The 16,527-nt window shown below is 46.2% G+C and overlaps 1 protein-coding gene across 12 annotated transcripts in view; it reads left to right on the plus strand.

Annotated features, from left to right (window-relative positions):
* The window catches only part of FBXW7 (F-box and WD repeat domain containing 7), a 212,832-nt gene extending 207,454 nt beyond the window's left edge, over positions 1-5,378 (plus strand). For all 12 annotated transcript variants that reach the window (XM_089302354.1, XM_089302350.1, XM_089302351.1 and 9 more), the window contains 3 exons: positions 450-675; positions 2,229-2,439; positions 3,462-5,378. In XM_089302354.1, coding sequence (XP_089158480.1) covers positions 450-675; positions 2,229-2,439; positions 3,462-3,730 — 706 coding nt within the window. In that variant the 3' untranslated portion in view covers positions 3,731-5,378. The remainder of the gene's footprint in view (positions 1-449; positions 676-2,228; positions 2,440-3,461) is intronic.
* Positions 5,379-16,527: the final 11,149 nt, after the last annotated feature.

Raw genomic sequence — 16,527 nt, forward strand, 5'->3', positions numbered from 1 at the left:
TTGAGAAATGACAAAGAGCGTAATAAAAAATATAAGCTATTCAAAATGATACCACCTAGAATTCTCCCACATACATATTAAATCCTCACCCTACCATTTTCTTTGTAAAATTAAGATCTTCTTGTATAAATGTAGACTAGCTTCAATTCTAATACAACATGGTGGTCTTCTCACTGTTGCACAGAACCTCAAGGTACTGGATCCAAGCAAGGTCCAGAAGTCAGGGAACCAAGCAGGTGGGATTCTAGGCTTCCTAGCTTCCAGTTCCAATCAGAGTAACTCAACATTGTATGTTTATATATCAAGGCTTTACTTAGGATTTCCTTTGAAAATGAGTTTCCTTACTTAGGAAGGAAAATAAGTCAAAAAGCATTAACTTCACCTATCATGTTATTAAGTATCCTCATGCTTTGTTGGTTTTCTGTCTCCTCCCACCCCAACACCCCCAGAGTTGTGAGCGGTTCTCGGGATGCCACTCTTAGGGTGTGGGATATTGAGACAGGCCAGTGTTTACATGTCCTGATGGGCCACGTCGCGGCAGTCCGCTGTGTGCAGTACGACGGCAGAAGGGTTGTTAGTGGAGCCTATGATTTCATGGTGAAGGTGTGGGATCCGGAGACTGAGACCTGTCTACACACGCTGCAGGGGCATACTAATAGAGTCTATTCATTACAGGTAAGAAAGTTTATCTCCGCCATCCCTTAGATGCTCTACTGATGAATCACAAGGTGGTTTTACTCAGATACAGTCTGAAAGATGAATCAAATTAATCTACTGTCTACATGTATTTTATAATTGGCATGGAGAAAAGCATAGAGTTTTAAAGTGTTTGCATTGTTTAGTGGTTTCAATTTTCTGTGATGCATTTCATTTTCCCTTTAAAATACAAATGTTTGTCTTGGAACCCGAGACTTTGGAGCTCCAAGTTTTGCTATATTAATTAATGGTTAGATAGTCTCACAGGAGAATCACCTGGCTTTTAATAAACTCCTTAGCAGCGGATTAATTTGGCCAAATGCTGCCCCTTTGCCTTGATAGCTCACAGCTGATGGACCATGTAATTGTGATTCTCTCCCCATTCCACGTGCGAGCAGAGCCTTTCAGCCGAAAGCCGCTCTGCTGTGCGAAGCCCCGGATGGCGGCCACAGGGAAGTAGATGTGACTAAGCTGATTTTGTCCGTTTCCATTTGAACCTGGTGTCTTTGAGGGAGTTGTCCTATTTCAAGGTAATGAACTAGATTAACAGCAAGGTTAGAAAATGGCTCTTGTTTATTTCCTCAAAGACAGCATTTTCAACTTGAAAATATTTCCCAAAGCTTCCATAGCTTACTTACAAGGGACTGCCCATTAGTGATGAGAAAATCAGTATGCAAGCACAGCGCTGACATTTTTATTCCTCGGGTATTTGTTTGCTAACTGACAGGATACTGTCCAGGCCATGAACTGTTGATGTATAATAAAGACATTTATTAAATTAGGAGCGGATTTGAAAAAGAAGACATTACAGCTGTTTTTATGTTGTGTGATATACTCAGAACCTTAGCGAATGTAATACTCTCAAAACGTTGTTACGTATATATTGGCTTTTGATGTAGCTGGAAAGCTGTGAGAAGAGGTGCAATACAGCTTGCTTTTGTTATCAAAATGCCACCTCTCTTAATTCCGGATATAATTATCCTTTGGCACATTTCCTAATTAGCATTAGGTCCTTGTAAATGGTAAATGAAACTTTTATTTTATGCACAGTTTTTAAGGGCACTTCCTTTGAGCGTTGTGGAAGATCTCTCCAGTGTTTTCCATGCCTTTGGTGCCGATAAGTGTGCCCCTTCGCAGGCTGTGTCATTAGTTTCGACTTCCTATGGGGCAGGTACAACTAACCCTAACTCAAATGGGCACCGCCCAGGACCCACCATTGTGTACTTGGGTAGCTAGAAAGTGGGGCCAGATGATACAAAAATACTTCGCTCATTTTAAGTGTTGCATTTTCTTCTTATTTCTGCATCTGGTTTGAAGCCACTGGGCATTAAAAAAAGTTAGCATTTCTGGTAGAAATGTTTGAGAACACCCTGTAGAGTTTCTTGATGATAGCACTTTGTCCTACTTGGCCACTTGAGCGTCATTTCGCTCTTGGCATGAACCGATGTCTGTGCTCCCCTGTCGTGATCAAGGCCAGCAGTGAATAGGAAGAGCATGCAGACGTGTGTCCTAATGACCCGTGTCTCTCGTAGTTTGATGGAATCCATGTGGTGAGTGGCTCTCTTGATACGTCGATCCGAGTGTGGGACGTGGAGACGGGGAACTGCATTCACACGCTAACGGGGCACCAGTCGCTCACAAGTGGGATGGAGCTCAAAGACAACATCCTCGTCTCTGGGAATGCGGATTCTACAGTGAAAATCTGGGATATCAAGACAGGACAGTGTTTACAAACATTGCAAGGTGCGTGCTGACTACCTGCCGTTAGCTGTGTGCATTACAGACGAGATCGGACTCCACAGCAGGATGGAGCCTCAGCGTCACACAGAGTGAACCTCCGACGAATTGTTTATTTCAGAGGAGCATAGGCGCTTTTTCCCTCTGACCTACAGGACGAGGCTAGCCCTGAGAAATGTGTGAAGTTGTGCTTTCAATGTGAAGTTACACCGTCACTTCCTGAACGTTGTTGACTCTGCCCAAATTTGGAGAACAGTGAGGACGATCTTGACTGTCTCAGAGAAGCAACGTGCCCATATTATTTTGGGGGGTGGCCATTTTATGTTGAATTTGCGGCCCGGCTTTTAAAGGGCTACATCGTTGAAGAGAACAGAGCATCTGATGGAAGCTTGGTTTGGCCTCCATTGAGCTGCCCACTTAGCTGGGTTGGAAGGGGTTAGCGGTGCCCACTAAAATAGAGAAGGAAACCTCAGAGTCACTAATTAGATGAGGCCCAAGAGTGTTAACTTTTTAGTTGATCACAGCCCTCAGATAGTGTTTTTCCCTGGGAGGCCGTCTGGCGGGGCAGTACTGTGGCTTGTTACTGTCCGATTTGTCTTTCCCTCAGAGTTTGAGGCTGGTCCCCATTCATTCCACTTTCGCCTGTGACTGCTCAGCTCAGAGTGGAAGGGTGGTAGATCCCGTACGCCCACTTGTCAGTCAGCAGAATATGTGAGGCTGGACAGTCCACCTCCTTGCCAGGGAAAGCTCTCATTGGCACAACCAGGAAATAAAATGCGTGCCTGGTAGCTCACCAAGCTTCCTGGAAGACAGAACTGTTGAAAGTGAATCCTTCAGTTACAAATAGCTACCAGATTTTCTTACATCCATGCTGATCCTAAAATACCCAGAATAAGGTTTCTAAATATGCAGCATTTTCAGTGTTGTGCTTGTTGTGTGTTCTAATGTAGAAGTCTACAAATTACAGCGTCACTAACCCACGGCCATGCTTTCTAACCAGTAATTCCATGCCTTCTGGTTTTGCCTAGGTCCCAACAAGCATCAGAGTGCTGTGACCTGTTTACAGTTCAACAAGAACTTTGTAATCACCAGCTCAGATGACGGAACTGTGAAACTGTGGGACTTGAAAACGGGTGAATTTATTCGAAACCTGGTCACATTGGAGAGTGGGGGGAGTGGGGGCGTCGTGTGGAGGATCAGAGCCTCCAACACAAAGCTGGTGTGTGCAGTTGGGAGTCGGAATGGGACTGAAGAAACCAAGCTGCTGGTGCTGGACTTCGATGTGGACATGAAGTGAAGAATGGGAAAGATGAATTTGTCCAAACGTGTAGACAATATACTCCCCACCCTGCCCCTACCCCCCGGGAAAAAAAAAAAGGAAGAAGAAATGAAAACAGAAAAGAAAAAAAAATCCCTTGTTCTCAGTGGTGCAGGATGTTGGCTTGGGGCAACAGATTGACAAGACCTACAGACTAAGACGGCAAAGAGGAAGAGATGACGAACCGCAGCCGACAGAGGCGGCGCCGGCTCATCGCACGGAGGCTTCACTTCTGACTGAGGGCAGCTTTGCAAAAGGAGACTTTTTCCAAATCAAACCAGGTGCAATTCTTTCTTTGGTTTCTTCTCCAGTGGTCATCGGGCAGTCTGAGTGCCGAAACATCGCTACGAATTCTGCTGGCCTGTTCTCTCACCACTGCCCGCCACAAAGCAGCTGCAATAACGTCCAAACACGTACTGGTTGACTTTCTAATTAGAGAGCATCTGCAACAAAAAGTAATTTTTTTCTCAAGTGGAAAGCTAAAAAAAAAAAAAAATTACTGTGAATTGTTTTTGTACAGTTATCATGAAAAGCTTTTTTTTTTTTTTTTTGCCAACCATTGCCAATGTCAATCAATCACAGTATTAGCCTCTGTTAATCTCTTTACTGTTGCTTCCATATACACTCTTCGATACATATGTTGCTCAAAGGTGGCAAGTTGTCCTGGGTTCTGTGAGTCCTGAGATGGATTTAATTCTTGATGCTGGTGCTAGAAGTAGGTCTTCAAATATGGGATTGTTGTCCCACCCCTGTACTGTACTCCCAGTGGCCAAACTTATTTATGCTGCTAAATGAAAGAAAGAAAAAAAAGCAAATTATTTTTTTTTATTTTTTTTCTGCTGTGACGTTTTAGTCCCAGACTGAATTCCAAATTTGCTCTAGTTTGGTTACAGAAAAAAAAAAAGACTTTTTGCCACTGAAACTTGAACCATCTGTGCCTCTAAGAGGCTGAGAATGGAAGAGTTTCAGATAATAAAGAGTGAAGTTTGCCTGCAAGCAAAGAACTGAGAGTGTGTGCAAAGCTTATTTTCTTTTATCCGGGCAAAAATTAAAACACATTCCTTGGGACAGAGCTGTTACCGCCTGTTCTGTGGGGAAACTTTTGTTTTTGAGGGCTGTGGTGAATGGATGAACGTACATAGTAAAACTGACAAAATATTTTAAAAAACATATAAAACACAAAATGAAAATACAGTCGCTGGTCAGTCTTAGTGTTTTACAGTATTTGGGAAACAACTGTTACAGTTTTACCGCTCTGAGTAACTGACAAAGCAGAAACTATTCAGTTTTTGTAGTAAAGGCGTCACATGCAAACAAACGAAATGAATGAAAAACTCAAATGGTTTGCCTCATTCTCCAAGAGCCGCAACTCAAGTTGAACTGTGAAAGTGGTTTAACACTGTATCCTAGGCGATCTTTTTTTTTTCCTCCTCCTGTTTATTTTTTGTTTGTTTTATTTATAGTCTGATTTAAAACAATCAGATTCGAGTTGGTTAATTTTAGTTATGTAACAACCTGACATGATGGAGGAGGACAACCTTTAAAGGGATTGTGTCTATGGTTTGATTCACTTAGAAATTTTATTTTCTTATAACTTAAGTGCAATAAAATGTGTTTTTTCATGTTAGTATGCCTGTTTCTTGCACTGCGGTCACAGTGCCTGGTGAAATGTCCAGGATTTATCTCCCATGTTAAGACAACAAAGCTATGGTCTCCTTGTGTTCCATGCATTGCAACTTCCGGCCCTGCTCTGCACAGCTGGAGTGAGGGTAACATGCTGCAGCCTCAAGTCTCACTGCCCAAGAAGAGTCCAGAAGACGTCCACAAGGCGTCTGTGCTAATTACAGCCAGAAGTCCTGCATGCACTGAGCTCCTTTGCAAATTCTGACCGTCACCATGTGCTTGCTAGGCGCGCTCTCTCAAACTCCCACAGTCCCTGGGAAGGAGGTATCGGGGTCTCCATTTGAAAGATGAACAGAAAACCGCATCTCACCCTTGTTAGGTAATGTGTGAGCCAGATGACTGGCCTAAAACTTAGCATCCAGACCCGTGTTTCCAGAAACTGTATACATGCTTAAAGCAAGGTTTGGAGGGATGGAGGCTGTCATTTGTGTGGGTTCAACAAATAATAAAAATAATGTGAATAAACCTGGTGCTTTATAAGGGAGCATATATGTATATATATATATATGTATGTGTGTGTATATACATATATACATATATATATATATATATATATAAAATTCAGATATCCAGGCCATAAAAAAAGGGACTCTTGTGAAGAGTAAGTTTCTCAGGCCTGGCTTTGGGGCATAGCAGGTAAAGCCTCCACCTGTGACACAGGCAGCCCATGTGAGTGCCGGTTTGAGACCTGGCTGCTCTACTTCCGATGCAGCTCCCTGCTAATGCACCTGGGAAAGCAGTAGAAGATGATCCAAGTGCTTGGGCCCCTAAACCATGTGGGAGACCTGGTAGAAGCTCTGGGATCCTGGATCAGCATGGCACAGCCTGGTTGTTGGCAGCCATCTGGGGAGTGAACCAGTGGAAGATTCTCTTACACACACACACACACACACACACACACACACCTCCTTCTTCTCTCACATAAAGGTGAAAAAGAAAAAGGTCATAAAAGCGACAAACAACATGAAAGAAGACCATGGGTAGGGAGTGTTTATGTTGTAATAAATTACCAGCCATACCAGAGAGCACTAAGAAGGTAAGACACACCTCCTAGCAGGGTCATGTGGACACACACACACGTCTCTCACAAAGTGTGTTCTTTACCCATAGGGTAGCAAATTGTGGGCCTTACTCCAAAGCTACTAAGTCAACATCTGGGAGTAGGACCAAGAATCTGCATTTAAACTAGCTCACTGGGTGAGCTGTGGATACTCGGGTTTGAGAACGACTGCCTTAGACACCAGTCCAGCACATCTGGTTATTAGGTTTCTTAGTGCATAGCAAATTACAGGCCGCAGTGACAACAGGGTAAAGGCAAAGCCTGAACACGGCCTGGGTACAAGCAAGGCCAGGTATGGGCAGTCGGGACGCCCGTGTCCCACATCAGAGGGCCTGGGTTGGATTCCCACCCCTCAGCTCCTGACTCCAGGTTCCTACTGTGAGTGCAAATCCTGGGAGGTAACAGGGATAACTTAAGTGTCTAGCTGCCACCCACGTGGGTGACCTGGATTGAGTTACCACCTCCTGGATTCAGTGTGGCAAGGCTCTAGCCATTGCCAACATCAGGAGTGAAAACAGCAGGTGAGAGCTCTCTCTGTCTCTCCTCCTCTCAAGGAAATAAAGATCGACAGGTCTTTCAAACAGAAGCAAGGCAAAAATATTATCAGGCCATCAAGTGCTGGGTAAGAGCCTGACCTGCTTGAGGGCAAACCAAGGCATGGCCCAGAAATACGACTGTCCTTCACACCGGTGGCTGAAAATAAGAAAAAGGTGTAGTTTGACAGTTCTTGAAACTGCTTGATTTTTCATAATATCATAAGTAAAGTCTAATGATATTGAAAACACCAACTATTAGAACATCACAGGATAGAGTGAATTCAGAGGCTTTGCAGACACATAGGCCTGTGTTCAAATTGCAGTGTTAACACTGTCCAGTCCCAGGACTCATCAGAGTTCTCGACCCCATCTTCTAAGATGTAGAGCACACCCGCGTGCTAAGGTGGCTGTCAAGGTTAAATGTAATGTAAGATGCGTGGCACACTGATGGCACTTGGAACTTGAAATGGTAGCTACCATCAAAGGTTCAAGCAAATAGGCCCAGAGAATGAGAACAATTGAATGTGTTTGTGATTCATTCAGGTACATAATAAAAATAGTATACACACACATACATATATATCCACACACAGAGATTATCTGCACATACACCCATAATCTACACTTTTAAGTAGAGTCATGTAAGAATCTCATTTGAATCTTGCAGAAACTTCAGGAGATAGGCTAGCATTTAGTACCTAACAGTGATGTTTTATATACTTGGGTGTTCCTTAATATTATTTTATGGATAAATGAAAAATCTTTATTGCAGCAAAAAAAATCTGTTCCTGAAAGATGTTATCCTCATTTTAGAAGAATTAAAGTATTTTAATTATAGTTTTTTAAAAAGTTGCTTAAATCCTTAATGAGGAAATTTACTGCCTTATATAATTGGACATTTTTAAATCTTCATAACAAAAATATATGCAGTCTTCATATTTATGTTATAGGTTCCCAAAGATCAAAGAGTACCTAAAACTAATACAAGCCCATAGCAGGTGCTCAGTACATTCTTGTGCTTGAATTGAGGAAAGGGAATTGACTCTCATTTTTTCATTGCAATTGTTTATCACTTTGATGCTTTGAAACCCCCTTCCTGAAATTCATTTACGAGAGCTATTTGATTACTTGGCAACAGCTAAGGCCTATCAAATAATTAAGGAAGTGTTTCAGCCTACCTAGTCAAAGAAGTAATTGACATTTAATTATTTGCAGTAATTGTTTTAAGCCATTTTCTCTACCATTTTTTCAAAAATTTTCACAAAATGTTAGTTATTAGAGAGCCCATGAGCTTCCATCCCCTGGTTCACTCTCCAAACAGCAGGGGCTGGGCCAGGCTGAAGCCAGGAGCCAGGAACTCCATCCAGTGTTCCCTGGAGTGACAGAAAATCCACTACTTTGGGCCATCACTGCTGCCACCCTCGGTCGGCAACGGCAATAGCAGGAAGCTGGCAGCAGCTGGAGCTGGAAATCAAACCCAGAGGCTCTGAAGCGGGGTGCAGGTGTCTCAATTGCTAGGCCAAAAGCGCATCCCATTGTCTACACCTGTTGAGTTAGTCTGTTACTGCGTTTCCTTTCCCCTTACCCGAACTGGTTGGAGGCTGCGCTCAAACCACAGCACAAAGACTTGTGTGCTGTCTCTGAAGTGAAGGGGGTGGGGTCGAAGGACAGTGGCCCTTCAAGGACATGCTTTGCCCTAAGGCACTTCCGGCACCTGATGGAACCAGGTACGGAGGAGACAGCACCTGTTCCATATTGGAACCGAAAATCCGCAGCTCTGTGGCTCTGCGTAGCAGGAACAGGATTCACGGTCCTTTTTTTTTTTTTTTCTCTTCCCCTCCAGGGGAGGGAAATGTTTGGAAATCTTTGTCCTCAATCCACAGCTGCCGGTTGTTCATTGTCCTGTGAGTCAGCCGTCACCCTCAGTAAAAGGGTTGTAACCTATACTCTCTCCAGGCATGAGCCAATGAAGGGTCAACCTGCTTGTTCCTCAACGCAGTTGCGGGAAGCCCTCCTGTTCTGCAGAGCCATTTGTGGTTCTACCAGTAGAGAAAGCGCTGGGCGCTGCTAGTGAATGGAATTGAATACCGCCTCTGAGGCGGGTTACGGTGATGTTCCCTGCCGTCTGCATTTTGCAGCTAGTCTGCGAGGCAGCCTAACAGTCCCGTACACCTTTGCTTTTTTTTTTTTTTTTCCACCCATCAAGAAAAGAGAAAAAGAAGTAAGCCATATAAAGGGAAAGGGGTATTGTATGTGTTCACGTGATGTTCCCAGAGCCCGAACTCAGCAACCATATGGTCACTTTTAGTTTTTTTAAAGATTTATTTTATTTATTTGAAAGAGTTACAGAGAGAGAGAGAGTCTTCCATCCACTGGTTCACCCCCCAGATGGCCTGCAACGGCCGGAGCTGCACCGATCCGAATCCAGGAGCCAGGAGCTTCCTCTGGGTCTCACGTGGGTGCAGGGGCCCAAGGACTTGAGCCATCTTCTACTGCTTTCCTATGCCATAGCAGAGAGCTGGATCGGAAGTGGAGCAGCCGAGTCTCGAACCGGCGCCCATATGGGATGCTGGTGCTGCAGATGGAGCTTTAACCCGCCGCGCCATAGCGCCTGCCCCCCATATGATCATTTTTAAAGTTGATGCATAATTTTTGATTTTAGCATTTGCTGCTGCCCAGTGGGTGAATGTTAAGTTAGATCCAAAGTGGCTGCATTCAGCTGTCTTTATTGGGAGTGCCTGTTCGTTGCTTTGACTTGCAGACAGACAAAGCGCGCTCTGGCATTGTTGACTGGCCAGCACGTCCCGTTATCCGTTCAGTTAATACTAGCGAGGAAGCCCAAAGAAGCAAGGCTCGTGCCAGTTGCATCCCTCTGCCGCCTCTCTAGGTGGATGAGGCAAAAATATCAGAAGGTGGTTTCAAAGGTTCTTCACGGAAAGGAAAAGCTGAAAGGACCAGGTGTCCCTGTTCCCAGAGTCAAGTATAAATGCATGCCTCGTCTATTTTCTAGGAAGACTTACTGCAGAGCCGAAAGCCCGGCTACTTCCCAATTTGCAATTGTGTGTAAAAATAGTTTCTATTTCGGATGATCTGATTCTCCCCAGGATTCTTAAGGACAAGGAACCTCTGCGTGGACACTGATGTTTCATGACTTCCTTTGGTACCTATGATGGCGAAACCCATGAAGGCGCCTTGTCTTTCGCTCTGATCTTGCTCCAGCAGCCAGGTACTGCAAAGAAAAATCATACGATCACTCTTGCAAATCAGAGGTTTCAATATAGTGGACCACAAAGGTATATTGCTAGTCTGGTTCATGGGTTATAAACAAGCCATGAAACCACTGTTCCCCATCAGGAGAAGGTTCCCTCCAGGACTCCAGAAATTTATGTTGCTGCAGCCAGTTAAGGCTTCATCAACCCCCCTCGCACCCTACTAGATGTAGTCTGGAAGACAGGGTGACTTTCAACCCGGGGGTGCCGGCCACCCTGTAAAGGGAGCTTCAGTAGCTCCAGTACCTCTGGCAAGGACACAGCATGGTGCAGAGGGAGAGAATAAAACCGCATGTGTCTCTGGGTCTGGGGAACCCAGAGCTGACACACATAGGAAAGAGAAGAAAGACAAGCCCACAGAGGGGGTCATTCCCAAGGAGAAAGGCGGTGATGAAGTCCCGAAGCCTTAGCATGCAGATCCCTTTCCTCGGCGATCCCTCTGCCGGTCACCAGATCTGCTTATCAGAAACGCTTCACACTGGAACAGGGGTTGTAGCACAGGAGGTTAAGCCACCGCCTGTGATGCTGGCATCCCATACTGGGGCACCTGTTCACATCCACTTCCTCTCCAGCTCCCTGCTAATGCGCCTGGGAAGGCAGCAGAAGATGACCCACGTGCTTGGGCCCCTGCCACCCATGTGGGAGGCCTGGATGGAGTTCCAGGATCCTGGCTTCGGCCTGGCCGAGTCACACCCATTGCAGCCAATTGGGGAGTGAACCAGTCGGTGCAAGATTTCTCTTTCTCTCTCTCTCTCTCTCTCTCTCTCTCTCCCCCCTTCTCTTTTTCTCTACCAAATAAATAAATAAATCTTAAACAACAAAAAAAGTGTTTCTGGAAAAGTTGGTATCCAAACCTGAGCACTGGGACCCGGGGCCCACGTTCTGAGTCACTGTATTATATATCAGCTCACAACTGCCTAGCAAACACCGGAACAGGTAAAACATCATAGATCCAAGTAGAAGATGACGCCACCCTCCTCTCAACCTGTCAGCCTGGAGCTGACAGGAAGTCATCCGTGCAGGCGTGGCCCGGGACTTCGGCCGGGGGCAGTCTGAGGAGCAGGGATGCAGTGGCCTCCTGGTGGGTTTGGCTCTGTGGATCCTCTCTCATTTTCTCCAGTTGAGGAGATGACGAATCGCGAGTTGCTGAAGAAGAAAGGACTTACTCTAAGAGAGCCCTGTGGAGATGAAAAACAGGCAAAGCACTGTATTATCTTTTCGAAAAAGAAACCTGTTTCCAGATCATTCTGGGGAAAAAACTACGCTGTATCTGCAGTTGATGGATGCTTTAGTTCCCACGCACAGGAAGTTGTATAAATGACTTCACCGCTGATGCCCTTGTGTTCCAAAGACAACTGCGTAACCGAAGGAGCAAGCTTGGGCCCCCTGTTAGCGTCCTGAGGAGAGGCAGGCCATGCAGGAGCCAGGGTAATACCCAGTAAGCTCTCAGCCCACACCAGCAGTCAGTGTTCCTGTCGCCAGATCTGACAAAGACCGTTGAGTTCAAATTCCATCTCAGCCACTTGAATGACATGGAAGATTTAAAAACTCTGAACGTCTTTTATTGTCTGCAAAAAGGGGCTGTTGCGAAAGGTACCGGAGATGACAGAGCACCTGGGATAGTGCCTGGCTAATTAGGTGCTAAGACTTGGTACCCATTTTTACCATCACTGTTTCCACTACCAGTAAGGAGGTGCGGTACTCCAAAGCATGCATGGAACTTAAATTAAAAATGAATTTATTGTGGCATAAAAATGTTACAAATCTGAGCATGATTTTTTTCATAATACACATTTTCCACCAACTTTGGGAGGTCCCCTCCCACGGGTTCCACTCAAGCTCTGTAGGAATCCCAGGACAATGCCCCAGCTACCTCCCAAAATACACCCGGAGCCTGAACACAGTGTCCCCTGTTAGACGGTAATGTACAGGCCAGTCTGAAAGGACAAAGCATCCTTTCTCTCCAAAGAACTTGTTTAAATAGAGAAATTAAAAAGGCAGAATCCCAAAGGGGAACAGGCAAAGAGAAGAGGAAGAGAGGGATGCAAGTGAGAAGTGAGCTTGGTCCTTAATAAGACAGGGCTGCACATGGGAGCGGCGGCAGAAAGGAAGGGCACATGCTCCCTGTCTGGTCTTGTGGCCAGGGGACCACCTGTGTGCTTGGTCCTCGCCCCTCCCCCCGCACCCCAGTCCCCGCCCCCATCCCCGCCTACTCCATGTGCACAGCCATAGGAGAGGCTCAGGAATAGCAATGAAGTTGCAGTCTGGAGTGTGCCAAAGGCGTCTTCCCTGGGAACGCAGCGGCAAAGGCGCTGGATACCAGCATCGTGCAGAGATGCACTGGGGCACGGATTGGCACTGCTGGCTCCCCTCCCCCAGGCAAAGGAAAAATCCTTCATTCTGTGAGCCCTGAACACCCAGCGCCTCCTCCTCACTCTTTTAGTTTCTGCCTCTTCAGTGTGGACAGTCAAGAATCACCAAACATTGGAGAAAAGCCTCCAGTTGGAAAGACTAAACCAAAATAAGTAAACTTTGAAAACAATTGTAGTTCATACTCTCAGAAGGATAAGATAGTGTGCTTTAGAATGCAAATTCAGAAAGAGCTCACTGTGGCACAAGGGGTTAAGCTGCCATCTGCGATGCTGGCTGCTCCCCTTCTGATCCAGCTCCCTGCAAGTGCACCTGGGAAAGCAGTGGAAGATGGCCCAAGTGCTTGGGCCCTGCCACCCACGTGGGAGACCTGGACCCAGCTCCAGCTATTGTGGCCTTTAGGGAAGTGAACTGTTGGATGGAAGATCTCCATCTCTTCCGTCTACTCCCACCACTCTCTGTAACAGCCTTCCAAATAAATAGATAAATAGATCTTTTATAGAAGAGCTCATGGAAGCTAACATATAGAAATTTTAAAAGAAAATGGAAAACCAACATTCACAGGAAAATAAATTTGAGAAGATCCAATGTTAAGGAAAGAGAAAGAAATTAGAGAAAAAATATAAAAGACTCCAGGGATCTGTCTGGGATATCCAACATTTGATCAGCAAGGATTCTAGAAAAAAAAAATAAAGAAAATAGAATAAATTATTCATAAAAATAATGCAAGAAAAACAAACAGAATTGGAGGACAGAAAAGCCACCCACACCATGGCTCATAATGAGCACATTTTGGAACACCTGGGTTAGAGAGAAGCTCCTAAAATGTTGAGAAGAGAAAAATCAGGGCTTGGGGCTGGCGCTGTGGCACAGCAGGTTAACACCCTGGCCTGAAGCACTGGCATCCCATATGGGTGCTGGTTCTAGTCCCGGCTGCTCCTCTTCCAATCTATCTCTCTGCTATGGCCTGGGAAGGCAGTAGAAGATGGCCCAAGTCCGCGGGCCCCTGTACCTGTGTGGAAGACCTGGAAGAAGCTCCTGGCTCCCGGCTTCAGATCAGTTTAGCTCTGGCCATTGCGGTCATCTGGGGAGTGAACCATCGGATGGAAGACCTCTCTCTCTGTCTCTACCTCTCTCTGTAACTCTTTCAAATAAATAAAATAAATCTTTAAAAAAGAAAGAAAGAAAAAGAAAAAGAAAAATCAGGGCTAAAAAGAGAGAATTTGAATTTCAGAACTTCTGAATAGCAACACCAAATGCTAGAAGACAAAGATCTTCAAAATTCTACAGGCAAATCATTTTCAATTTAGTATTCAACACCTAAACAGTATATTTTCAAATATAGAGGTACTTAAAGAACTACCTCCCTAAAACTATTTCTTGCGGATGTGGCCCAACAAAAACAATGAAATAAGCCATGAACAGAGAAACCTGTGTATAGAAATGTGGGATTTATTTTCTGTGTAAGATGTATTTATTCATTTGAAATACAGTTAGAGAGAGAGAGAGAGAGAGAGATCTACTGGTTCACTCTCCAGATGGCTGCCATGGCAGGGAATGGGCCAGGCCAAAGCCAGGAGCCAGAGCTTCATCTGGGTCTCCAATAGGAGTGCAGGGGTCCAAGCACTTCCACTGCTTTCCCAGGTGCATTAGCAGGGAGCTGAATCAGAAGTGGAGCAGCTGGGACTCAAACCAGTGCCCATGTGGGATGTCAAAACTACAGGTGGCAGCTTTACCTGCTGCACCACAACACCAGCCCCAGGGAGGGATTTCAATATACCAGATAGGTGAAGGGAGCTCTAGGATGGTACCAACATCTACCAGTCCAGGCAAGCAAGGACTAAGACAATACAGAGGCAGGACCCTGTCAAGTCTCAAGGGGGCCATTGCTGTGGCATAGCAGGTTAAGCTTCTGCCTGCAACACCCAGCATCCAATATCAGAACACTAGTTCGAGTCCTGGCTGTTCCACTTTGGATCCATCTCCCGGCTAGTGCTCCTGAGAACACAGTGGAAGGTGGCCCAAGTGTTTGGACCCCTGCACCCACATGGGAGATCCAGATGGAGGTCCATGCTCTTAGCTCCTGGTTTTGGCTGGCACCCTGCCATTTGGGGAGGTAACCAGGGGTTAGAAGATCTCTGTCTCTCCCTCTCTCTGTAACTCTGCCTTTCGAATAAATAACCAAGTCTCCCCTGCCACAACACACAACACACACACACACACACACATTCATCTCCAGCTCCAAACCAATCAAGAGAAAGAAGCTTACAGATTCTAACCACAAAAGACCCCATGTACACCTGCCCAGAACAGCCCAATGTGACTGATGTGTGACTTTCCTGGGACGGCGGCAGCAACGAGCCTGTGCAAGAGCAGCCCAACAGCAATTGGCGAGCAAGGAGCCGGGTGCAAGTGCAAGTGCTGTGTGCGAAGAGGGAGTAGCCAGAACTCTGGGCCGGTGCCGATGGAAGTGCCGGGTGCTAAGGAGAACCCGCCGCCCCTCGCCCAACCCCATCTCCAGAAAGAACCTGGCCAGCCCCCCTGGGAGAGCCGGTACACAGAACTACTCCTGTTTTGAGCATCAGCCTCCACTAAACTTGGTCTGGGTTGCACGCCGGCCCCTTGTCCATTTGTATTTGCAGGTGAGCCAAAGAACCCCGGGGGCCGTAACAGGAGAATCTCGGGAGAAAGGCCCCAGGAATCCGAAAGGGAATGCTGTCATCTCACTATCCGTCCGCGCACGCGAGGTCAGGACCTCCTCGGTGTTGGTAACGTTAGAGGACACATTTAGAAAAGAGCGAAAGTGCAGTGTTTAGCTTAGCAGTGCAGGTCAGATGCCTGCATCCCATTTTGGGGGCCCTGGGTTTGAATGCCGGCGCCAGCTCTGGATCCCAGCTTCCTGCTAATGCACACCCTGGGAGGCAGTGACTATGGCTCAAGAACTTGTGTGGGAGCCCAGGAATAGAGCCCGCCAGACTGGCTCCACCCTGCAGCTTCTCCCAGCACGTGCGCACTAACCAGATCGGGGTGGAAGCTCCCTTGTACCAAGTACTTCGTAACAACGACAACATCTAGGGCTCGATAAAAACAAGCCAGAAAGGGCTCCCTTAAATCTGCCCCTGCCTTCACAGGAACTAATGTAGAACCCTGCTTCGTGCGTGTTAGGGACGTATACACACCCCTAGCCCGCGAGACCTCAGCGGCTTGGTCTCTGTCTCTGCCAGCCCCTCTCATCGTACTGTTGCCAAGTCTTTCTTCTTCTTACTTAAATAAGACTTCACTGCTTCTACTCTCAGCATTGTGTCTGCTCACATAAATCGTCATCGACCCCAGGACAGGAACTCCGACTCAGCTCACCAATTTTCCTGCGACACTTGGGAGCCTGCCACCCACGTGGGGGACCAGACTGAGCCCCGGACTTCTGGCCCCACCTCAGCGATTCTGGGCATTTGGGGGAGTGACCTGGTGGGTGGAAGATCTCAATCTCTCTTGCTCTCTATCTGTAATAATTTTTTTTGAATTTTTATTTATGTATTTTCATTTTATTTGAATGGGAGAGAGAGAAATATTCCATTCACTGATTCACTCCCAAATACCTGTATGGCCAGGGCTGGGCCAGGCAGAGTGGGAACTGGAACTTCATCCAGGTCTCTGATGTGGGTGGAGGGGCCCAGGTACTTGAGTGTTATCTGTCTGTTACCTCCCAGAGCGCACATTAGCAGGAAGCCAGTTCCACAGCAGATTAGCTAAGACCCAAGCCAGGCACTCTGATGTGGGATGCAGCTTTGACCCCTGCACAAATGACCATTCTTGGCTATAACAAAACAGAAAAAAGTTTCAATATTCGGGGCTGGTGTT

Source organism: Oryctolagus cuniculus, chromosome 8 (assembly GCF_051225735.1).
Source record: "Oryctolagus cuniculus isolate XC-2025 breed Fujian yellow rabbit chromosome 8, ASM5122573v1, whole genome shotgun sequence".
NCBI lineage: Eukaryota > Metazoa > Chordata > Mammalia > Lagomorpha > Leporidae > Oryctolagus > Oryctolagus cuniculus.